Source organism: Sminthopsis crassicaudata, chromosome 2 (genome assembly GCF_048593235.1).
Source record: "Sminthopsis crassicaudata isolate SCR6 chromosome 2, ASM4859323v1, whole genome shotgun sequence".
NCBI lineage: Eukaryota > Metazoa > Chordata > Mammalia > Dasyuromorphia > Dasyuridae > Sminthopsis > Sminthopsis crassicaudata.
The window spans coordinates 47,615,991-47,640,084 of NC_133618.1; the positions used below are offsets into that span (position 1 = coordinate 47,615,991).

Consider the following 24,094-nt stretch of genomic DNA (forward strand, 5'->3'; position numbering starts at 1 on the left):
CTTTCTTGCTCTTCTATTCCTTTCCTACTTGTCCTCATTTCACATCAAATTCTGTAGTTTTCCCCAAGGACCTTGCTCTCTGACATGACCTTTATTTATTAAAGTAATTCTGCCCTAGGGACATTTTTAGAGGGGGCAGGAGGAAGAGAGAAGGGGACAGTTTTATAGAACTGAAGAGCTGGAATTAACCTCAGAGGGCATCTAGACCCGACCTGTACACAGAAGGAATAAATATGCTATAACACACTGAAATGTGATTCTACAACTTCTGCCTTAAGACCTTCAAGAAGGGGAAACTGATCACATCTCTAGGCAACCCATTCCACTTCGAGGAAGTTGTAATTGTTAGGAAATTTTTCTGAATTCAAGTCTATATTTTGCCTCTTTGAAACTTTCCAGATAGGGCAGGAATTACTATCCCATTTATAGATGAGAAAAATGAGGCTCAGAGAAGGTAATTTGACCAGAGTGACCAGTATATGGCCTAGTTGTAATTAGACCAAAAACCAAGCTCTCTGACTTGGAATCCTACACCAGCACAGAACTTGGTACTATCTATCATCCTGTCTGTATGTCTGTCTATTCATCCATTTATCTATCCACCCCGCTCCTCTGTTTTTTTCTCTCTCTTTCCCTCCTTCTCTCCCTCCCTCCATTCAGTCTTGGATTATACATAATATCCTTTCTTGCTCCCATTTGAATCCAAGGCGTGAGAGAATCACTATATTTCCTTTTTTTTTTTTTATTTTATTATTTTTTTTAATTTTATAATTATAAAAATTTTGACAGTACATATGCATGAGTAATTTTTTTTTTTTTACAACATTCTCCCTTGTATTCATTTTTCCAAATTTTCCCCTCCCTCCCTCTATTCCCTCCCCTAGATGACAGGCAATCCCATACATTTTACATGTGTTACAGTATAACCTAGATACAATATATGGAATCGCTATATTTCCAGAGGGTGTTATGAAGCATGCAACAACTGCGTGACTGGCACCAGGGATGGCAGAGACCAGAGCCCTCGGTTCTGGACTCCAAGGGGGGGCAGGGAGGAAAGGTGCACTTCTAACAGCTCTCGTAATCCGGGGGAGCCCATGCCAGGCTTCCCTGTGCCTCTGCTATCTCCTGCTCGGGTTCCGCCGGGCACCTGCCCTCTGCCTCCCCAGCCCCCTCTCCCCTCAGCAGCTTCTGCCAGCGCAGCCTGAACCACGGGCCCAGACACACACCAGGGCAGCCATGCTCTTCTGCCTCTCCTCCACTATGTGCTGCCTCCCAGGATTGGTCCGGACGGTCCGAGCCGGCCACAGAACTGCCTTCCATGTGCAAAAACAAGGAGGCTGTGGGAGAAAGGGGAGAGGGAGGGGAGGAGGACCGGGTTTTAAGAGGGGAACCGGCTAGGAGCTGGGAGCTATGAAGACGGCCCTGGGAGAACTGCAAAGGTGGGTGGGGGCTGCAAAACGGGTGAGAAGCGCCCAGGGCTTAGGGCCGAGGCCGCTGCCCAGAGCCGGCCGGCCGGTGCGGCAGCCGGGCCGGCTTGGTCTCCTTACGCTCGCTCGCAGAGAGGAGGGCGGCGGGGCCGGCGCTCCGGGCCTCTCCACCTGCAGCCGCCACCTGTCTCCAGGGGCTGAGCGCGCTCTCCCCCGCCGCTCTGGGGGCCGGGTTACGCCAGTCCTAGCAACCAGGGGAAGGGCCCGGCGCGGGGCTGCCGCCGTCCCCTCCGCCCCCCGCCCGGGCAGCCTGCCAACGTGGCCGTCTCCCGCGCGCTCCCAGCCACGCGCGCGCGCGCGCCAGCCCCGCACGCACACCCCCGTCCCTCTCACTTTCTCTCGCTCGCGGCGCCCCGCTCTCCGCCGTCTCCGCAGTGTCTCCGCTCCGGCTCGCGAGCTCGGGCTCGCTCCCCAGCACCGCGCCTAGCTCATTTGCAATGCGATGCTTACTTTGCCGCGGAGGAGCCGGAGAGTGATCGGCCGGCCGCGCTCCGTCTCCTTGGGCACGGCGATGTGCGCTCCTGCCGCTGGCGCAGTCGCCGCCCGCTGCAGGGACGCGGAGGCTGGGGCCGGCCGCCCGAGGGAGGAGGCTCGAGCCGCCGCTGCCGCCGCCCTGGGCTCCTCCTGCCGCTGAGTTAGAGCCGAGGGGCGGAACCCATCCCCACACCGGCCGGCCGAATGGAGGCGCAAGACGGGGCCGGCATCCTAGGTGAGTGCGCGGGGCTCCGCACTTCGCCGCTCGGCCGGCGCCGGCCCGCGGCCCGGATGCTCCGGAGGGAGACGGCTGGGGCAGGGCTTCCCCGCCCGAGGCAGCACCCGCAGCTCCCAAAAGTTCTGCCTCTGCGGGGCAACTCGCCCGGAGCCCGCGGTGGTGCCGCAGGGAGCGCAGAGCCCGGCTGGGGCCGGACGGGCGGTCCTTCTCCTCCGCCCTCCCCGTGGCCCGGGACGGGTTCTTTCCCCCAGCGCTTTCCCCCGGCATCCATTCCTTCCCCGCATCCCTTCGTCCCCCCGCAGGGAGGTGGTGACCCGCCCAGCCTGGAGAGCACGCGGGGCCGGGCTCCCACCCCGGCTGGCCGAGTGTCCAGGGTGGGGGCGACGTGCCTGGGAATGTGGTCAGAGGCCACCCTGCTTCCAAGGACAATGCCATTTTCCTCTAGGTAGGTCCGTCCTGTGCTGCCTTGCTCTGCTTTCACTGAATCATACTCCAAAGCTCCCCCCCGCCCCCAGGTGTGAAATTAGCCCGTCTCTAACTACGTGGCCCTCGGGACACGAGACAGGGACGATGCTTGGACCAGGGACTCCGAGGCCCCGAGCAAGCCCGCTGCCGCTTCTGCGACTTCCCGACTCTTCCGCCCTCTCCCCGCAAGACCTGGGCAGCTTGCAGGGCGAAGCTCAGGCAGAGCCGCGATGTTGGTACCCCAGACCCACCTAGTATCCAGTGGCCGGGGAGTTGGGGACCCTTTCCTCCATCTCCAGGTTGTTCATCAGGGAATTCACAAATCTTTGATGGGCCTGTCTGGTGCTCAGTATGGGCAAGGGAGAGCTGGCGGGGCTGGACGAGAGTCCTGGCAGGAAGGGCCACTGGGACGTCAGGGGCCTTCAAGGTCTGCTGGGCAAAGCTGCCAAACTTGACAGCTCCCCTTCCCATCGGCTGTTTTATTTTCAACTCGACAGAGCAGAGCAAGAAGCCTTGGGGAAGAGGAAAGGGTGAGGGAAAAAGCTCTGGAGCCCATTAGCTGCTTAGAAACCATATTGACAGGCTGGAAAGAGACTCTCCCAAGCGAAGGGGAAAGGACCTGGTTGGATCTCCAGTGCCAGGACCCTGCTTGTGTTTTGGGCCTTCAGAGTATGTGTGTGTGTGTGTGGGGGGAGGAATTTGTAGGCTCAGGTAGGCCTCGAGGGTGACTACTACTTTCCCATGTGTCTGTTCTGGGGGAGGTGCATGAGCACAGGGTGGGGCTCAGGGAGAAAAAGCGGGTGCCCCCAGAGCTCCCACAGGGAGGCCAAAGGAGGACAGCCTGGCCCTCTGGCCTTCTGAAAAGTTGGGAAGTTGCAGAAGAATACACCTCCCACAAAAGCTTAGTCCCCTCAAATTTAGGATTTATTAACTACTTCAGACCCCGGGGGCTTAACATCATCTAGGACGCATCTGTGTACCCTCTCCCCACCCCAACCTAAGTCTGGCAGCTTTTGGTACCATAAGGCATCCACTGGCATGTTCCAAAGTGGGTGGGTGGGTGGGAGGGTGGAAGCTTCTGTGGCTTAAAAAGAGCTCTCTATTTTACGTCTGTGAACCCTTAGCCTCGGGTTGGAAGTTGTGTTCAGTCTCACTTTGAGAAGCTTGGATTCAGGTCTGCCTGGTTCCATAGGTAAAAGATGAATATCTTTGAGATCCCATCCCATAAAGCCACCAGGTATCTTGAGGTGATGGGAGAGACTGTGGTTAGAAATCCTTTTCATCTTTGCTGTGCCCTGGATGTACCTGTGACTGATGTATTATTTAAAAGTAGCTTTCTTTAGGACCCAAAGGGGTAGGGGAGAGATGGTCACTGGACTGTGGGCATTGCTCAAAATTCCCAGTCCCCCATATGCCTCTCTACAGTGCCTCAGGTCCAGGTTTGACCATAACAATAGCTAGAATTTATATAGCATTTTAAAGCTAATGAAGCACTTCTCTTAAGTTATCTCATTTGATCCTCACCACTACCCTATGAATGAGTTGCCATCATCATGCCTAATTTTTACAGATGAAGAAACTGAGGCTGACTTGGCCAGGGTTACACAGCTAATAAGAGATATTTCTCCCCAGTCCAACCCTATCCACTGTATCCTTTGCATTCCTCAAATGACTCACGGGATCATGTAGTCTGGAAGAAAGAGCAAGGCCAGTCTTGAAAGGCTGTTCATCACCCCTCACTTGTTCATGGCTCCAGATTACTACCAAGGGCAAAGGTTGGGTACTTTTCAGCAACTGGCCATAACGCTGACCTCTCCCATCTGTCAAATCAACAGCTTGTGTGTGTGTGTGTGTGTGTGTAAGTGTTCTCTAGGCATTGCTAAGGGATACAAGGAAGAAGAAGGCATAGTCCCTGCCTCAACAAAGTCTAGCTAGGTAGAAAAGACAGTGATCTATTCAAGTTTCTTTGGTGTATTTTGTCTGGATTTCTCCTTTGCCCTTATCTATTCTAGCGTGTATCTGCTAATTTGTGACAACCTATCATGATCTCTTTCTTAGACTATAAACTCCCTGAAAGCAGAACTGTGTCTCCTTCTTTGTATTTGGCACCTTCGAGAAGGGGGAGAGGACAAGGGGGCATAATTCAGATGAGAACAACATCAGTAAAAGTGGAGAGGTGGGAAGTGGAGGGCCAGGGAAAGGTTAAGGGAGTTAGGGAAAAGTGAAATAGAAAGATCACGGGATCGGCAATCATGAGGCTCCAGGCTAGAATCCATCCTGCTTGTGTAGCTTTGGTCTCAGTTCCCTCATCTGGACTAGGACTAGATTCTTTAAAACCTTTTCTAGTGCAGTGTCTAATAAGCATTCAATAAATGCCTAAATATCATGTACCCATGAAGTAGGTATAGGGAGCATCAGTTATGTGCCTGTAATTGGTCCTGACCTTAGTCTAGGATACTATTCTTGCTCTCAGGAAGCTTTTAGTCTAATTGGAAAGACAAGAAGAAATGAGAATCTAATAACAGAGAGAATTGGACAGGAAGACTTTCATTTTCCCCTCTTCTAGCTGGGTTTCCCAGGCCTCCTCCCTGGCAAAAGGGAGGAGGAGGCTGAAGATGTGGGTGAGAATGCCTGTTGACCTGAATATAGGAGATAGCCCTTGGAAAAGGAATCTTCTTCTTAATTCTTCTTGTGTAATGATGTTTACAGCTTCCACCTCAAAAGGTTCTTTCTTAAGACCACCTCCCTCTCCACAAAACCGTGATGTTCCTAAGTGGCCAACCCAGCTGGCCCCTGTCCCCTTCCACCCCGGCACAGAGGACACAGAAAATAGGACAGCGTCACGGGCACAAATGTAACTAATACGTTCCTATCAGAAATCAAGCCTCTGGTGAAATCTATCTCTTCCCCGGCCTCCTCCCCAGAGGCTGAGGATGGTTGGCGATGGAAAGCATTTTTGTCAGCACAGAGCACCAAGTTGGGAGCCGCCCAGGGTGGCTGTCTGGCCCATGAAACAGCTCTTCCTTCTTCTTCTATTTGCATAGACCGGAGGGTGGGCGATTGTGCTGGATTTAGAAGAAGGTGCTTGCTGCTTCCTACGAGATGGTCCTCTGACTTAAATGGCTCTGAAATCAGCAAAATAGTTGAGCAAAGAGGCTTTCAGCCCTACTCCTTCAGCGCTGTCCTTGAACTTGGGTAATTTCTCTTCCAACAACAGGGGTAAAGACCAGGGTTCAAAAAGTCTCTACAAAGCTTGCCTCTTTACAGAGGACTACAGGAATAAGGTTTTGTGACTGAGAAATAATGCTTGGGAATGCTTTTTTGGTGACAGAACGGGCCAGGAGGAAGTCTAATGATCTTAGTTTGGTCTAAGGATAAAGAATGGTCATTGGCAAATGGGGATGGGGGCCCTTTCTAGAATGCTATGACATGGACCTGAATTATTACTGCTCTCCCCCGCAGTGCAAAGAGTGACAAATATGAATTCAGAGACTGGTTTTAAGTCTTGATTCTGCCACTTGATTCCTGCATGACCCTGAGAAAATCCTTTTGCCTCCCTCCCTCTGTTTCTTCTTCAGTAAAATGAGGAACAAGGATTAATTGACCTTTAAAGTTCTTTTGTAGCTCTAAACCTATCTTCGTTGCTATGACCCTACTGTCAAAGCAGGAACCTCTTTCCTATTGATGGATCTTTGTTTTGCTGAAAGCTTCACTTTTAGGACAGAGCCCTAGTAAGTCCTCCTCCAGAAAGCCAAATCCTGGGGTGGGGGAGTGCAGATGAATGAGCCTGGGAAGCCTCGGGGAAAACTATTCAATTCAAAGAAACTTCAGACTCTTTGGACAGGAAGAGTTTTGTTTCCCCCCAGTCTAGCTGGGTTTCCCAGCTCAGGGTGGCAAAAAGGAGGAGGAACTTTCATCATGGTTGACCCTGAACCACTGATAACCAACCAGTCTCTCTCTGTGCAGCCTGTGAGAGTAAGTGCTAGAGTAAGGCTCTAAGATCTTATCTTTTCTCAACTTGGTGTCTCTCCCAGCGCCTGGCCCAGTGCTCAGCCCACAGTTGCCACTAATTATAGTTTATTGCATTAGTATATTCTTCAAACCCTGTGCTGGCAAGGAGGGGGCCTTTGGTTTGAAGGTTTGAAGCGGGAAGGAAGCCTGGTCAGTCTGGTGCTTCCTTCCCCCAACACTTCCATTTCCCAGCTCCCTCCCCCAGTAAGACTTGCTTATTTTCGCTTTAGGATCCATTTCCCAGTGGTTCAGGCACCGTTTCTGCTTTTGTTCCACTACCCTGAATTCCTCCCTTCCTTCTGCTATCCCTTTCTGGTGTTAATCGCCTGGGGTCACTTCCCAGCCCCCCTCTTCTCTGTATTTTCAGAATCAGTTTCTCCAGATGTCCCTCTTTGCGCAGTTAACTTCCTTTCTATCCCATTAACTGGGTAGGATGGGCAAAAACAAGCCCCAACCCTGAGAAACCAGCCGCTAGCTCTTCTCTCAAAGGGCTTGTGTCTGCAGCTCTCCAAGTGCTGCTGGTGAGACTGAGTGGGGTGTTAATGAGGAGCTGGCGGGGAGGGGGGAAGCCTTGGCTTCCAGCCTTACCGATGGTGCACAAAGCTCCAGAGACGCGGCCATAATGCAACCAGAGGGGCTGCAGATAGCCAGGGGCTTCAAGTATGAATTTCCTGTTCGGGGTCTCCCTGCTCCGCCATTGCCCACATAGAAAGCTTTCTCCTTTCATCAGAGAAAGGTGAGACTCTCACATCTCACTCACCTCATCTAAAATGGAAAATATGTCTCCAGGGCTGATGGGGAAGATATTCTGTGAAGTCCCACAGTGGGTAGAGTGTGCCTGACAGCTTCATTCCAAACGTTACCCTCTCAGAGGCTGCTCTGGTCCTAAGTGTATGGTTCTAGAGGATCTTGCTTGGTCTAGAAGATCCTAGATGAATAAACTGTCTATTTCTCTCTGTCTCTGTCTCTCTGTCTGTATCTGTCTGTCTCTCCCTTTTCCCTCTGTCTCTCCCTTCCTCCTCCTCCTCCTTCCTTCCCCATCTCTACCTCTCTCTTTCTGTCTCTTGTCTCCCCCTTTTCCCTTCTCTCCCTCCTCTCCTTTTCCCTCCCCCCTTCCTCTCTTTCTCCTCGTTCTCCATCTCTTTCTCTGACTCTCCTCTCCATCTTTTTTCCTCTATCTCCTTCCCTCTCTCACATATGTATGTTTGTATACAAATCTATACAATCTGTGTAAAGCAAACACAAAGCAAAGTAAAGTAAATACAAAGTAACATGGCAGCTGGAGGGGGAAACATCCAAGACTTTCTCCTTGTAAGAGGTACAAGCTTTGAAAGAAGCTTGAAATTCTTGGAGGCTGATGTGAGGAAGAAGTGCCGTTTCAGCTGTAAGGGACAACCTGAGTCTTGAAAGCCAGGAAAAACACAGAGAAAACACAGATGTGAGGAAGAAGTGGCATTTTAGCTGTAAGGGACAACCTGAGCCTTGGAAGCCAGGAAAAACACAGAGAATGCTAGCATGGGAGCAGCTTATCCAGAATACAGAGTGCATGGAGGGGAGAGATGGGTATAAATCCGGAAAGGTGGGTTGGAGTCAGATCAGAAAGGTTTTAAAATGTCTAATAGAGGAATTGTGTCTTTATTATTGTTTTTAATAACACAATGGGGAGCATTAGAACTATAATGGCATTTAAGTGGCATAGCAGATAGATAGAATGTCAGGTCCTGAGTCAAGAAGACTTGAATTCAAATTCTGCCTCAATGTGTGACCCTGGGCAGTCACTTAATGCTGCCAGCCTCAGTTTCCACAGTTGTAAAATGGGAATAATAATGACATTTAACTCCCAGGGTTGTTGTGAGGATCAAATAAGATATTTATCAATCACTTAGCACAGTACTGGGCTCGTAGTAGACGCTTAACAAATGCTTGTTTCCTTCTCCCTTCCACCTATATGAATGTCAGCTATTATTATCTGCCTGTATAATAACTTGCGTTATGACCACAGCTCAGGAGCTCTATATTTAGTAAGGAGAAACCAGGGTTATTACCAGCTCCTCACTAACAACGTGAAGAATCCCCAGGACGCTAGCCATTTATATTATGGCAAGTGGAATGTCCAAATAGTGTCAGTTAATAGCATTGTAATATGTCTGTAGTGTTTTAAGGTCTTGGATCATAGATCAAGAACAAGGAGGGAGCTCAGATGTCATCTTGTCTGACTCTCTCATTTTACAGATTATAATACTGAGTCCAGGAAAGGTTAAGGCACTTGCTCAAAATCATACGGATGATGAGGAACATCCCTGGTGAGATTTAACTCCTCAACTGTCATCCTCCCCAGGTGCTGAGTTCATTTCCTCTAAGTCAATGCTCTTTCCTCTGTACCATGGCCACTTTATGCAGATAGCATAAAAATTAATTTTTAGAGGAGCAAAAGCAAAAGTCAAGTGACTCGCTCACCATTACCCAGCTGGAGTCAGAACTGGGATTGGAACCCAGGAAGGCCAACTGAATCCAGCTCATTGTTTGGATCTTTTCTAAAGAAGGAACAGTTTTTTTATAGGCTAGAATCCCTTATAATCAGGGCCTTGAACATCTCCAGGCTCAGGGAGTCACTTGAAATGGTTGTTTCATGCCCTCTGGTCCCCTGCCCTGATCTTTGGACAATAATGTGCTTTGAAAAAATGCCAACCCTGATTACGGTTTGAGTCTGTGAGAGCTATCATAGGCGAAGGGGAAAGGGGAGAAAGAAAGAATCTTATATTAGCTTGCTGACCCTGACCTTCAGGGAGCTGTCTGCCACAAATAAAATATTGTTAGAGACAAGGGCATTAGACTCTTAGATATTTGCTCCAGGAAAATCTTTTTTTTTTTTTTTTTAAAGGGAGGGGCAGAATATTCTGCTGTATCTCCTCTCTGGCTCCTTGGAGGCAGGGATTATTTAACACAGCTGATGTCCACCCTTCCCCCATCATGCCTGTCTTAGGCATGGAAAGGGCTTCTTTTCATAAATTCATCTGTTAAGCATTTAAATACCCATTACTTGCCAGCTCTTTGCGTGGGAATACAGACAAAAAATAAAATAGCCCCTGTCCTCAAAGAACTTATATTCTACTAGGGTAGAATATATGTACATGACACTGTTTCAAAGTCCGATTCTTTTTGTACAGCAAACAACTGTTTGGACATATATACATATATTGTATTTAATTTACACTTTAACATATTTAACATGTATTGGTCAACCTGACATCTGGGGTGGGGGAAGGAGGGGAAAAATTGGAACAAAAGGTTTGGCAATTGTCAATGCTGTAAAATTACCCATGAATATATTTGGTAAATAAAAACTATAATTAATTTAAAAAAAGACATATATGTACATGGTCAATGCAAACTATGGATGAAGCAACTGGAAATGACCATGGGGAGGGGAACAGCTAGCAATTGCAGGAAAGACCATGTTTATGAGGCAATATTTAAACTGAGGCTTGAAGGAAGTTAGGGATTCTAAAAGGTGACAATGAGGGAAGAGAGCATTTCAGGCATGGAGGACAACTTGGGCAAAGTCTTGGAGGTGGGGTTTTTGTGTAGGAGGATACACTATGTATATCAGTTTGTTTGGAGCAAAGAGTGTGTGAAGGCAAGTGATGTGAAATTAGTTCTGAAACATAGGCTAGAGCCAAATTTGGAAGAGTTTTCCATGCCAACAGGAGTCTGATAAAGAGCCACTGAATCTTTCTGAGGGAGGAGACTTCCTTGGTCAGGCTTGTGCTTTCAGAATATCAATTTGGTGGCCACATGGAGAGAGTGGATTGGAGAATGGAGACCTTGGAGATAGAATGACCACTTAGAAGGCCATTGCAATAGTTAGGGAAGAGTTCATGAAGACTTGAATTAGGTGGAGGAAAAGAGAACAGATGAGAGAGGTATGGGAGAGGCAGATTCAATAAGACTTGACAACTGATTGGATATATGGAGTGAATGAAAGTTAGATGTTGTGATTGACATTCTGTAGAAGGATGGACACAATAAGTGGGAAAATAGAAATAGGAGAGGAAGAGGTCGGATGTTGTGATTGATTGACATTCTGTAGAAGGATGGACACAATAAGTGGGAAAATAGAAATAGGAGAGGAAGAGGTCGGGGGGAAAGGTCAAGTCCTATTTTGGACACTTTGAGTTTGAGATGTCTGTGGGGTCTCCTGTTTGAAATGTTTAGTGTTGGTGATGTGAGACCCAATATATGGATGCAAGGGTCCCATCGGTGGGATCATAATCATTGAATATGAGAGTTGAGTTCTTCGAGAGAAAGGGATTCAGCAAAGAACCTTGAGGGATACCTGTGGTTCAGGGGTGGGACATGAATCAATGTCCAGCAAAGGAGAATGAAAAGGAGTATGCAGATGGGGGGGTGGAAGGGGAGAAAGAGAAAAAGGCACAGAGTCAGAGATACTGGAAAAAAACAAGGAGAGACAGAGACAAAGACAGAGATAGACAGAACAGTGCCAAGAAAACTAAAGAAATTGATCAATTGGAATTGGATTAGCTCTTCTCTATGTTGAAGAAATCCACTTCCATCAGAATACATCCTCATACAGTATTGCTGTTGAAGTGTATAATGATCTCCTGGTTCTGCTCATTTCACTCAGCATCAGGTCATGTAAGTCTCTCCAAACCTCTCTGTATTCCTCCAGCTGGCCATTTCTTACAGAACAATAATATTCCATAACATTCATATACCATAATTTACTCAACCATTCTCCAATTGATGGACATCCACTCATTTTTGGATACTGATTTTTGATCAGCCAATCAGTCAATAAACATCTAGTAAGCCTTTTCCACATCCCAGGCAATGTGTTAGGCGTTGGGGAAACAAATTGAAAAGGAAGACCTTAAGTTTCATTAATGATGATAGTGAGGGAGGCAGTGTGGCCCAATGCCAACTCTAATGTCAAATGACCTGGGTCCCTATCCTATCCCATGCCTACCCAGATGTCTTTGGGCAAGACACTTTCCTCCCTGAGGCTCAGTTTCTCCATCTGTAACTGAAGGGGTTGTACTAGATGGTTCCTCCAGCTCCAGATCTATGAAGCTATTATCATCCGGAGAGGGTACCCTAACAAGCAAGGGTGAACAAAGCACTCCTCTGCAGCCGTATTCTCCTCCTGGCTCTCCCTGCCCTTCACACTGAAAGGTGTCCCTGGCTGGCCGGTCGCCTACATAGCCTGTTTGGGGGTAATTCTACACTGTCGAACTTTCTGCATCTCATATTCTAAAATACCCAGGAGACTAGGGGAAGCCAAAGAAGAAACCATTTTTCTTATCTGTTACCCTCAATTCACATCCCAATTTCCCCCTTGCTAAGTATGATTTCCTAAATTTAATTAAAATTGACCATACTAAAAAAGAAAAAGTTAACAGTCCTTTAGTGCCATGATTTTTTAATAACAGAATCTCATTCTTCCCCAAATAGACACATATGTTGCCTCTTCCTGCCCTATCTGCACTCTCAGCCCCACTCTTCCTCCAGTTTTCCCTTCACCTTTTGGGTTTCTCCGGCTGGGTGATTTTGCAATAGGGCTTCTGTCTGAGACTTATCCCAACCTGCTTTCCCTCCTCCATTTCTCTAATGCAACAATCCTGAGATTCAGACATTCAAAAGAGGGAAGGGAGCTGGGTCCTCATATGGCTAGCTCCTCCATGCCATGGGTAAAGTTTCCCAGGCAACAATAGGAGTTGGTATTGATCTTATTAGCTGTGCATGGGTATGGAGCATTGGGAGCTGGGCCCGCCACTGAAAAAGTCACAGTCCAAATGTGTGCCCTCTTGGGCAAATGTTGGGCCTTTTGGGCAAATGTTGGGCCTTTTGGGATCTGAAAGCCGTACTCTGCCAAAGGGGCCCGTTTTAAAGGACCTGCCGACCGTTTAAGATAATGCTAAGGAAATCCAAAGAGACGCTTCAGGAGACAGCTGTGTACCTCTGGCTAGCTGATGCAGCTCCAAGGACCGGCTCTGGGATGTTCCAGCATGGTGGGGGGGCTGTCTGGGAAACACCAGATGTGCATTTGTCTCTTTCAGACCGGGTGTATCTGGCAGCTGCTCATAATGGGTCTCTGTTCACACCCAGAGTATTTAATTATTAACCAGCTCGGGGCTGCTAAAAATATTCTTTGTCCCCTCCCCCAGCAGGGTGCAGGCTTTTACACATGTGCACTTGCCTGTGTGTGCAAGGTGTCTCACAAATGCTCCCAGGTGAGGGTATCATTGAAAATCACGAGGGAACGTCAGTGCCTCCGGAAGCACAAATGGTCCCTGTGTCCCTGGATCTGAAACATGCTCCCCCAGTCTCCCCTCTGTGATTGCCAGGCCCTTCTGGTGAGGAGAGGGGCCTGGCATCTGGCAGCAGCCTGCCCAGTGGGCACAGCTGCCAGGGCACCAGAAAGCTAACCTCATGGGGAGGGGAGGATGGCCAATACACCTCTGTGAAGTCTACTTTTACTTGATGCTGTAGCAGCTGGGGGAGGGTGAGATGGAGAGGGAGGGAGGGAGGGCTGAAATCCTCACTCCATGGTCAGGGGAGATGAGCTTGGATTCCTAGGGATTTCTTTGAGCTATCTTGGGAAAGGCCATACCGCCCAGGCAAAGCTCCCTTTCAGGCTGCACTCATTTATACCTCTGCTTTCTTTGTTCACACAAAGGGCAGGCATAATGGTACTCGGGGAGTTAAGGTTTGAGACAGTTTTCACTTGGATCCTGTCCTTTTTATTTAATAAATACATTTCTATTTAAATATCTTTCTATTAATACCCCTTTTCTACATTGCTTAGATTTCCTCCTTATATCCCTTCTCTTCCCTTGTCCCAGAAAGTTATCCCTTATAATGAGGAAAGAAAGATGGAAAGAGAGAAGGGAAAGAAAGAAAAGAAAGAGGGAAGCAGGAAGGAAGGAAAGAAAGAAAAGAGGAAGAAAGAAAGAGAGAAGAAAGAAAGAAGTAAGGGAAAAAAAAGAAAGAAGGAAGGAAGGAAAGAAAGAAGAAAAGAGATGCAAGAAGGGAAGAAAGAAGGAAGGAAAGAAAAAAGGAAGAAAGGAGGAAGGGAAGAAGGAAGAAAGAAGAGAAGAAAGAAAGGAAAATGAAAGAAGGAGGGAGGGAAGAAAGGGAGGGGAAAAAAAGAAGGGACAAAGGAAAGAAGGGAGGGAGGAAAGGAGGAAGGAGAGAGTGAAAGAAGGAAGGAAAAAAGAAAGAAAGGAAAAACTTCCAAGGGGAGGAGGCTTATGGCCGTGTATGGAGCCCAGAGCAGAGCCTAGCAGAAGGAAGTAGGAAGAAGGGAAGGAGAGTAGATGGGTAAGGGATGGGATGCCCAGCTGACTTCGAGGTTGTCCTAGAGGAGAAGAGCTCCATTTATCCTGCTTGTGTCTGGAGGGCAGAGCAGGGGCAGATTTTTGCTTCGGGTGAGGGCTCTCTTCCTCAGGGTTGGAGCTGTCGAGCTGCCTTGGGGGGCAGTGCAGGGTCCCTGGGGGAGCTCTTTAGGCAGAGGGTATGGAGAAGATTTTTGTTCAGTTACAGGTTAGACACCTCAACACCCTTTTCAATTCTGTGACTGATCACAAGAACTGAACTCCGTGCTGTGCAAACACCTGCCCCATTCCACTATGAATTGTGAAATATGCTCCACATAGTGGGGCCTGGTTCTTCTTATTCTGGCCCATTCATGGGAATGTGTCAAACTCAGATCTGCTCACCAGGATGATTGTTCCTCTGGGGGAGAGGGAGATGACTGTGCACAAAAGTTTCCAAATCTACGCCCTTTCCTTATGAACAGTTAATATTTAGTGTAATTTTCTAAAAGAGTTACAAGGGACTTTACACGGATTCATCTCATTTGATGGGCGTGATCATCACCCCCATCTTATAAGAGAGGAAACAGATCAAGTGACTTGCAGGATCATACAGCTTGAGCAGAATTCGTACCCTGATCCTTCCCAATCCAAGGATAGCCCTCTCCCCTTTCAGTGTCCTCTTGTTACCCTGGAGCAGGCCCTGTTATGGTTTGCCCCAAAGCAGGAGGCTCTGCCTGGTTAGTAAAGTACTTGTTCACCCCCACATCTCATCTCCTACCCATTAATTTTCCTTCCAGACCCAACCAGGTTGTTTGCCCTGAAGCTTCAGATTGACAGACATTGCTAAGGCAACTGAAAGCAGACTGGAGGAATAGTGAGGGGGAGGAGGGTGGCCTGGGGCACAGTGTTGGAGGCAGAGATTGACTCCTTGGGTTTGAAAATGAATTCTGAGAACCAACCTGCAGAGTCCTTTTTCAGGGAGAAGTCAGCAACCGGATGTTCTTGGGGAGTCCATTCCTCTCCATTTTGGGGGGCGGGTTCTGGAGATGGAGTCAGCGAATAAGGTGACCCCGGGAGGGGCCTGTGAGGGCTCTGTCTGGTGGGGATGGGCAGTGGGCCTGGAAGAACCTCCAAGGGCATGGATTCCAAGGGGCCAGGTGGAGAGGGCAGCTTCTCATTCCCCAAACTCTAGCAACTCTAGGACCAGAGGTCCTAGCAGCCCGTGGAGTGATCTGAGTCTGGAGGAACCCAAGGGCCAGAGGCTGACAGCCACTAGGTCCTTGATCTAACTGTATATTAAGAATCACCCATAACTAAAGTCAGTAATAATTGCTAACATTTATATTTCAGGTTTGCAGAGATTTAGAGATTTTATCACTTTTGATCCTCTCAACTCCTCTGGCAAGTGTTGTGGTTGTATTGTGACATGTCATGCTGCCATTTTGAAATTGAGGCAGAGAGAGGTAAAATGCATTTTTGAGGCAAGATGCCCCCAAGTGCAAGTTTGGCTCTCACCACTGGCCGGTCCCAGCTGATTCCTGCCCCTCGGGGACTGGTAACTTTTCTTTAACGAGCTGAGAAGACATCACATGGCCTGAGCGTTTGACCCTAGCCCTTCTTGGCTCACCCAGAGCCCTTCCTGGATAACTCATCTTCCTCTGGTCCTTAAGTTTTAGGCCCTGCCCCGAACCCTTGTGGTGTCTTATTGCCCTGCCCAACTCCCAGGGATGAAGGGAGGAGACTGGGAAAGAAGTGACCAATTTTGTGAATCTTGAGGGAAAAAAAAAAAAAGGGGAAATACAAAGAACTGGAGGGAGACGTATGACTACCCCATTGAAGCTATTTCTTCAAAGACTTTGTGACTACTAGAAGGAGTCTGAAGTAGGCTGGGAATCCAGCCTCTGGGTCTCTTGGGCCCTTACGGGTGCTGTGAGTACAGGGCTGGACTTGGGAAAGCAAGAATTGCGATCCTCAGACACTTCCCAGCCAGCTCCTGGCCTGGATATCTTCAACAGCAACATAGGGAATTGTGAGGATCAAAGGAAATAACAAACATAGGCAAAGTGCTCTTCAAACCTTCAAGGTGTTACAGAAATGGGAGCTATTACTGTGATGATGATGAGGATGATGACGGTGGTGATGGGGATGATGATGATGATGGTTACTTCCAGCCCTATTCAGAAAGGACACTGGCTCTTAGTTCCAGTTCCTCACCACCCTTGGGTCTCTGGCTATATAAGGATTCAGGTGTGGGCAGCTCAGCGTTGCTTTGGTTCTCGGTTTAATGCCTTTGGATGCCTTTGATTTCAGAACTGTCTAAAGAAATCCAGTCACCACAGACAGCTCTGGTAGTGCCGGGCCATGGGACGGGAGAAGGCTCCAGCACTTCCCTGGGAGAAGAGGAGGAGGGAGGGATTCCCATCCCTGCCCCTGGGCTGCTGCAGGTCACCGAGAGAAGGCGTGAGTATGGAACGGTTCTTGCTTCTCTAGCAAGTTGTCATAAGGCCTCCCTGGTCTCAGTCTTGGGCCCAGCGCATTTTAGACTCCTGGGATCGCTCATTACACAGACTGCTGAACGACGTGGGTGACGTGGCAAATCTGGCATTGGGTTAAGAATTAGTAAACTCAAGTTTGGTTCTCCCTGACTGACTCAGCAGGAGTGATTCTTATGGGGCTCTGGGATTTCTCCCGTCTGTAAAACGGGAAACTCGGTAACTCCAAACAATTCTTCAATTTCTATTATAGACTCAGCCAGGAGGCATCCTCGGCCAAGGCCCGAGCTACCAGGAAGCACCAGTCGCCTCCGTTAAAATCCTCTTGCAGACTATATTGGAAAGACGTAGGCTCCCCCAGGCCCTTCAGCCTTGACACTAGGAAAGACTTCAAGGACAGACCTAGTGCCAGACTCACCATCTGTGATCCCGCCAAGCTAGCCAGATCTGGAAAGACTTATCGCCAGCTTGGCTGCAGGAGAATGAAATTTCTGGTGCCAGCAGCAACCTTAAATGATAAGGGGGAAGGGGACAAGTGCTCCGTGGCCAAGGTGGGAGGGCCCACGCTGACAGAACCGTAGCCCTTTGAAGTAATAATCTGGTCATCAGGGAGGAGGAGGATGGCTGGTGTCAGGATTCTGACCATGGGGTTTTCCCGTGATCCCGGCTCCTTGTCTAGTTTTCATCCTGCTCAGTCCTTGGCCGAGGAAGGTCAGCTTGAGTCTGGACTTCATGCTGTTCCCAGAGACAGTTTCAGCCAGGGCAGGGCAGGGAGACCACGAGCTCTGCCATCTCTGTTTCCTCTCTGTCTTTCTCCTAGAACCTCTGAGCAGCGTCTCCTCACTGGAGGTCCATTTCGATCTCCTGGACCTTACGGAACTGACAGATATGTCTGACCAAGAACTGGCTGAAGTCTTTGCAGACTCGGATGATGAGAATGCGGCAAATGAGTCTCCAGCAGGTAAGAGGAATAGGATTTCAGGAAACAGGGAGTCTAGCTTCCTCCAGAAGCATAATGACCCTGGAAAGCAGGGGAGGAGGGGGATTTCCCTGGAGTCATGATTTGGTGATCACCGTGACTTGATTTGTTCTCTTGCCCGGCATTAAAGGCCCTCGAAGAAGCACTGTTGAGTGATGGGAGATCCCAAAGGCCTATTTTTGCTGCTGCTTCTCCTTTGGCCATTTATGAATCAATGGATCCATAATTACTTAAGGATTTGCTTATTGATATGTAATGGAAGGATAATATAGTGAAAGGTCTGGAGCTTGAGAATCCTGTTTCCAAAGTTGTAACTGTTACTATTTATAGAACCATCGACAAATCAGCAAAACACTGGATTTCTCTGGGCCTCGGTTTCCCTACTTGTTAAATGAGGTGATAGGACTAGATGGGCTAAATTTCAGGTCCCCAAGACTTCAAGTGTTAGAGCTTGAGTTATACTGGACTTCAGAGAAGGTTCTTGCCAAGGAAAAGAAACCGTTTTTGCTTCATGAGCAGTAAAAACAAATCTCACTCATTCTTCAGTTCCTAGGGCTCCTGGGGGACATTCCTGCGCAGGTAAGGTTTTGGCCCTTATGTGCAAGGCCAGCTCCTTACTGCCCTGACCACGGGATGGCCTGCTTGGAGCAGTCAGGCAGGGTGTCCCGGCTCTGCCTGCCTATGGGTGGGGACTTTTCTACTTGCCCCCCCCATTCACGCACCTTCCAAACTGACCCTCAACAGTGAGGACCCCTCTATGGTACCAGCCGTGGTCTCCGGGGGCCTCTGAAGCTGTGGGGGGGGGGGGGCTGCAGAGAACCCTACAGGGAGAGCCAAAATGAGCTTTTTTTTTTTCTCCAGAGAATCCAGCCTCCCTCCCCCCAGCCAGCCCCTCAGGGCCTTCTCCCTCCCTCCCACCCCTTCTCTTGCCATGTTCCTATTAGGGGCTGTAGAGCTGGGTTCTGCTGATTGGGGCCCCCCAGGGGCCTCATTAAGGGCAACAGCCCTGGCAGGAATCAATCACGCCTGACAGGGAGCTCAAAAAGGGACAAACCGCTCCCAGTCTGCGCTTTTTGTGGTCCTTGGGACGTCCAAGCTCGGGTGGGGTCAGGCCAGGAAGCAGAGACAATGACCCAGTCACGCAGGGCTGTGGAACAGGGGCCGCCTTCTGGAGGGGGGCTGTGGGCGCACGGAGCCTTGACTTTACTCCTCAGGAGCTCCGGAGAGGGGTCAGGATGGGGGGGGGCATGTCTCCTTTGATTCACACCAAGTAACACACACACATTCCCTCAAGGTGTGAGAAAGCTTTTAGCCGCGGCTGGGCTGTGGGGAGCAGTTAGCCACAGGAGGGGGGCCGGCCCTGGGAAACCCGCCCAGCTCCCCCTTCTCCCGCTCCTCCGGCCTTCAGGTAGCAAAGCAGCCTTCGGGTTTGACACGGCTTTGATTAATCTGGCTTGTGGATGGTGCGGTTCTCCCCACCCCCCACCCCCATGGCCTAGCCAGTCTGCTGCACTCACTGGTGGATCCAATAGAATAAGTATGTAAATGCATCCCTCCCAGGAGCCGCCGTGTGCTCCGTATAAATGATGAGCTGCTCTCGGGAGTGTCCTCAAATGAGAGGCTGCAGGGAAGGGCCGGCTCCGGAACCAGCAGGTTCCCAACCCGGGGCAGGGGCTGCGGGTCTCTCTGCGGCCAGGCGGGCGCCGCCCCTTGTCTGTGCATGAGTCTGATGCGGCCCCTCCCCCTTCCAGCTCCAGCAAAAGGCCCGGGGGCAGGGGGATTCTCTGGCTGTGGTCTCGGGTTAGGAGGTCAGTGCCCAGGGCGCCTGGTTTCCCCTCTAGGGAAGCATCAATCAGTTCCCATGGAACTGAGGTTACAGAGAGATCACCTTGGAGCTTGTGCAGGACAAACCTGAGCATGACCGGGACACATACACACATACACACTGTACCCCACACTCCCCCCCCACCACTCCCCCCACAAACACGCACACACACATATACACACTCTGTCTCCTCTCTCTCTGTGTCTGTCTCTCTGTCTCTGTCTCTGTCTCTGTCTCTCTCTCTCTGTCTCTCTCTCTCTCTCTGTCTCTCTGTCCTCTTTTCTCTCTCTCTCTGTCTCTCCTCCCTCTCTCTCTGTCTCTCTCCCTCCTCTCTCTCCCTCTCCCTTCCTCTCTCTGTCTCTCTGTCTCTGTCTCTGCTTCTGTCTCTCTCTCTCTCTCTCCCTCCTCTTCCTTCCTCTCTCTGTCCTCTGTCTCTCTCCCTCTTTCCCTTCCTCTCTCTGTCTCTGTCTGTCTCTGTCTCTCTCTCTTCCTCTCTTCTCTCTCTCTGTCTCTGTCTCTTCCCTCTTCCTTCCTCTCTCTGTCTCTCTGTCTCTGTCTCTGTCTCTTTCTCTCTCCCTTTTTCCCTTCCTCTCTCTGTCTCTGATCTCTCTCTGCTCTCTCTCTCCTCTCTGTCTCTCTTGTCTCTGTCTCTCTCTCTTCCTCTCCTCTCTCTCTGTCTCTGTCTCTCTCTCTTCCTCTCTCTGTCTCTCTCTGTCTCTCTGTCTCTCTCTCTCTCCTCTCTCTCCTCTCTCTCTCTCTCTCTGTCTCTCTCTCTCTCCTCTTCTCTCTTCTCTCTGTCTTTCTGTCTCTCTCCCTCTCTCTCTTCCTCTCTCTGTCTCTCTCTGTCTCTGTCTCTGTCTCTCTCACTGTCTCTCTGTCTCTCTCTGTCTCTCTCTGTCTCTCTCTCTCTCTCTCTCTCTCTCTCTCTCTCTCTGTCTCTCTCTCTCTCTCTTCCTCTCTCTCTCTCTGTCTTTCTGTCTCTCTCCCTCTCTCTCTTCCTCTCTCTGTCTCTCTCTGTCTCTGTCTCTGTCTCTGTCTCTCTCTCTCTCTCTCTCTCTCTCTCTTCCTCTCTTCTCTCTGTCTTTCTGTCTCTCTCCCTCTCTCTCTCTCTCTCTCTCTCTCTCTCTCTCTCTCTCTCTCTCTCTTCTCTCTCTCTTTCTCTCTTTCTCTCTCTCTCTCTCTTTCTCTCTCTCTCTCTCTCTCTCTCTCTCTCTCTCTCTCTCTCTCTCTCTCTCTCTCTCTCTCTCTCTCTCTCCCTCCCTCTCTCTCCCTCTCTCCTTCCTCTCTCTCTCTCTCTGTCTCTCTCTCTGTCTCTCTCTCCTCTCTCCCTTCCTCTCTCTGTCTCTCTCTCTGTCTCTCTCTCTCTCTGTCTCTGTCTCTCTCCCTCTCTCCCTTCCTCTCTCTGTCTCTCTCTCTGTCTCTCTCTCTCTCTCTCTGTCTCTCTCTCTGTCTCTCTCCCTCTCTCTCCTTCCTCTCTCTGTCTCTCTCTCTCCCTTCCTCTCTCTGTCTCTGTCTCTCTCTCTCTCTCTTCCTCTCTTCTCTCTCTCTCTCTCTCTCTCTCTCTCTCTCTCTCTCTGTCTCTCTCTCTCTCTCTGTCTCTCTGTCTCTCTGTCTCTCTCTCTCTCTCTCTCTCTCTCTCTCTCTCTCTGTCTCTCTGTCTCTCTGTCTCTCTCCCTCTCTCCCTTCCTCTCTCTGTCTCTCTGTCACACTCTCTCTCTGTCTCTCTGTCTCTCTGTCCTCTCTCTCTCTGTCTCTCTCTCTCTCTCTCTCTCTCTCTCTCTCTCTCTCTCTCTGTCTCTCTGTCTCTCTCTCCCTCTCTCTTCCTCTCTTCTCTCTGTCTCTCTGTCTCTCTCCCTCTCTCCCTTCCTCTCTCTGTCTCTCCCCTCCCCCCCATTCATTGTCTGAATTGCCTCTCGGGTAGCAGCAGCGGCTCCCAGCCCCAGCCCCTAGCAGGGGCTCTCACTGGCAGCTCACTGACCCCGCTCTGTTCCCTCCTCTCTCTGCCAGGTTTGCACACACACCCGCTCCCCCGGGCCGGCTACCTGCGCTCCCCATCCTGGACCCGAACCAAAGCTGAACAAAACAGAGAAAAAAAGCACCTCAGTGACTCCGAGCTGCAGGCTGGGATCGTGGACACTTTTCTCACAATAGAGAGGCCCAAGGAGAACTAGCTTCTCCTGCAGCCTGCCCGGGGAGCCGTCGAGGGACAAGACGGGACGGCCACAGTTGCACTAATCACAGATTCAGCCGGTTTGTGATGCTGACAATAACCTTGACCTGAGAGACTCGGCAATGCCCCGTGGGTCAAAGTTCATGACCGAGCCCCTCCTTCATCTCTGCCCCAACTGCTTTGCTTCCTTCAGTCCCATTTCCCAGAGGCGGCGCCAGCTTGCCACGATCCCTCAGGCTGCCAGGGTGCCAGGAGAAGGGTGGGTTGGAAGGAAGTGGCAGGAATCTCGGCAGCTTGAGCACTCCTTGCTCCGCCCACTGGGCCGCAGTCATTGCCGGAGAAGGTGTAGGCCACATTTGCCTTGAACCCCACATTCTGGAGAGATGTCGGAGGAGAGGAAGGAAGTCTTCTAAGCCAGTGCTATGAGACAAAGCACCGCCCGGCACGGGGCTTCTTCTGCCATCTTTAGAATAAGCACAGTTTCCTTTCCAGTGGCCTTCCATCTTCTTCTCTGTGCATGGGATCAAGACCTGCGTCTCCTGTGGGATTCTATCGCTCAGACACCGGGACACTAACTGTACCTCTCGCCTGATCAGAAGCTTAGCTCTCAATGGGGGTCTGCCTGGCACCCAGCAAAACCCCAGCAAACTCTGGAAGGGTCCCCGGGGGTTACAGGGGTCAGGGGTGGGAGGGACGCTAATGGTGGCCACTTCTCCGACATCCGTGTGCCGGTTAAAGGGACCCAGATTCTCTGCTTTAAACACTTCTGGAAAGTTCCCCTTTTCAGAACTGGTGCTGTCCAGCTCTAAAATGGTCCTGGGAAAGGCTGAAGAGCAGGAGCCAGTTCACTGGTAACACTCACTTTACCTGTTTATCTCTAGGCGAAATGGGTGGCCTTGAGGTCCCCATTTCCCCCACAAGTGGCTGAGTTCAGAATCCTGAGCGTTTCCATTAGTAGCGAAGGGAAGCTGCCTCTGTGCTGGCCCTTTGGAGGCTGCCAAGGGCAGGGAATTGGCTTCTGAAGACGTCCACACCCACCTAATTCTCGCCACTCTTCTGCTCCTGTTTTCTCCTCCCACCCATCCACCCCCAAAGCCCTTCCTTGGAGAGCCGAGTGCTGGACCAGCTTTGTCACCTAGACCCTTTGTGACCCCTGGGCCGGGCTTTCCCTCGGCCACCTGAAGGCTGAGGGGACTCTTCTATTTCCTACCTTGCTCAGAACACCAAATAATGCCAAAACTGCCTACGGAACCACGGCCCCTCCCTGAAACGACTAAGGTGGGGGGAGGAAAAGAGGCTCACGAGAGGCTCCCCCTTCCCACCCCCACAACCTCCTTAAGGGGTTATTTTCATAACATGGATTTCCAGTCCTCATCTCTAGTTAATCTCACATAAACACATGGTACCTAAAGTAGCTTTGAGCCTGCGGCTGCCTCTCCCCTGCCCCCAGGCCGCTGGCCTCCATAAGGTTCTGTCTGGCTTGGTGTCCCCCAAAGAAGCAGGGACCACTTTTCCCAGCGGTGGCTTCTGGGTCTGCCCAGAGGATGGACTTTCAAGATAAGTTTCTCGCCAGCTGCGGTTTAGGAGAGGGGGGAAATAACCTAGAAGTGCTGAAGAGCTGAGATCTCTTCCATTGAAAGAGGCTTCTTCTTGACCGCTACAATATTCAAATTCCTTTGTATCAAACGTCATGGAAACAGGGTTACAGACTGGCACCAAGGATTGATACCGTGTCAAAGAATGGTTTTAAAACAGGATCCAAACTCACTTTTTCACTTGAACCATAGACCATGGGGACCATCCACCATTTTCCTGTTTCCATTTAAGCTCCTGGTACAGATACACAATAGGTTCTTCCAACAGGTGGAATCAAATCTCTGAACACCTGTAGGTGCAGGGCGCTATGCTAACTACTGTGGGAACAGCAAGCAAGAAGTAGCCCTGGTTCCTGCCCTTGCGCTTCCTGGATATGCCAGGGATGGGAGAAAGCCGAGGGCCCGATTTCAGGAGCACTTCCCACATGCTCAGTAGTTTGGCGTGTCGCCAGTCGGCAGATGTACCGGCACCTCTCTCTCACACTGGCGTGTGCCCACCACCAGAGGCTTCCTTCGGCTGGCCGGAATACCCCTGCCTGTGTTCTGCTCTTCCCTTACCATGAGCTCTAGCTACAAACTAAGAATCTGTTAAGATGGAAACTATCCACTGCATTCAACAAGTATGCCATCAGCCTGCTGTAATCTTTGAATTACTCCCCCTCTCCCCCAAAAAAGCAGCCCCGTTAGAATGTGGAGAAATTCACTTCCCCAAATTCCCATAAAAAAGGACCATTTTTTCCTCTACCTATTCCACCACTGGGATACTAGTACAGCCAAGTAATCATGCCAGTGGGTCAAGATACTGAGCAATGTGATACCTGACCAACCCAATAAAAACCAATTTCTCACGTTGTTTGGTTTTCAACTTTTATCAGGTGAAGGCAGCTAGAGCAGGACCCGACACATCATTCACCCCTCTGTGACCGCCCCCTCATGAATTGTACTGTTCATTAGTTCATGTAGCAGCTTTCTATAGTGTCATTTGAAAAAAGGTGGTATTAAAACCTCATCCCCTCAA

General features: G+C 50.0%; 1 protein-coding gene across 1 annotated transcript; it reads left to right on the forward strand.

Annotated features, from left to right (window-relative positions):
- Positions 1-1,771: 1,771 nt before the first annotated feature.
- On the forward strand, positions 1,772-24,094 carry DBNDD1 (dysbindin domain containing 1). The gene is made up of 4 exons (XM_074286146.1): positions 1,772-2,199; positions 16,326-16,475; positions 17,328-17,468; positions 21,319-24,094. The coding sequence occupies exons 1-4, from the start codon at positions 2,169-2,171 to the stop codon at positions 21,480-21,482; spliced, it is 486 nt and encodes a 161-aa protein (XP_074142247.1). The 5' UTR covers positions 1,772-2,168; the 3' UTR covers positions 21,483-24,094.

Coding starts and splice junctions, on each gene's coding strand:
- DBNDD1 (XM_074286146.1), top strand. CDS start 2,169: ATGGAGGCGCAAGACGGGGCCGGCATCCTAG. Junction 16,476..17,327: donor GCAGGTCACCGAGAGAAGGC/GTGAGTATGGAA, acceptor TCTTTCTCCTAG/AACCTCTGAGCAGCGTCTCC. Junction 17,469..21,318: donor GGCAAATGAGTCTCCAGCAG/GTAAGAGGAATA, acceptor TCTCTCTGCCAG/GTTTGCACACACACCCGCTC.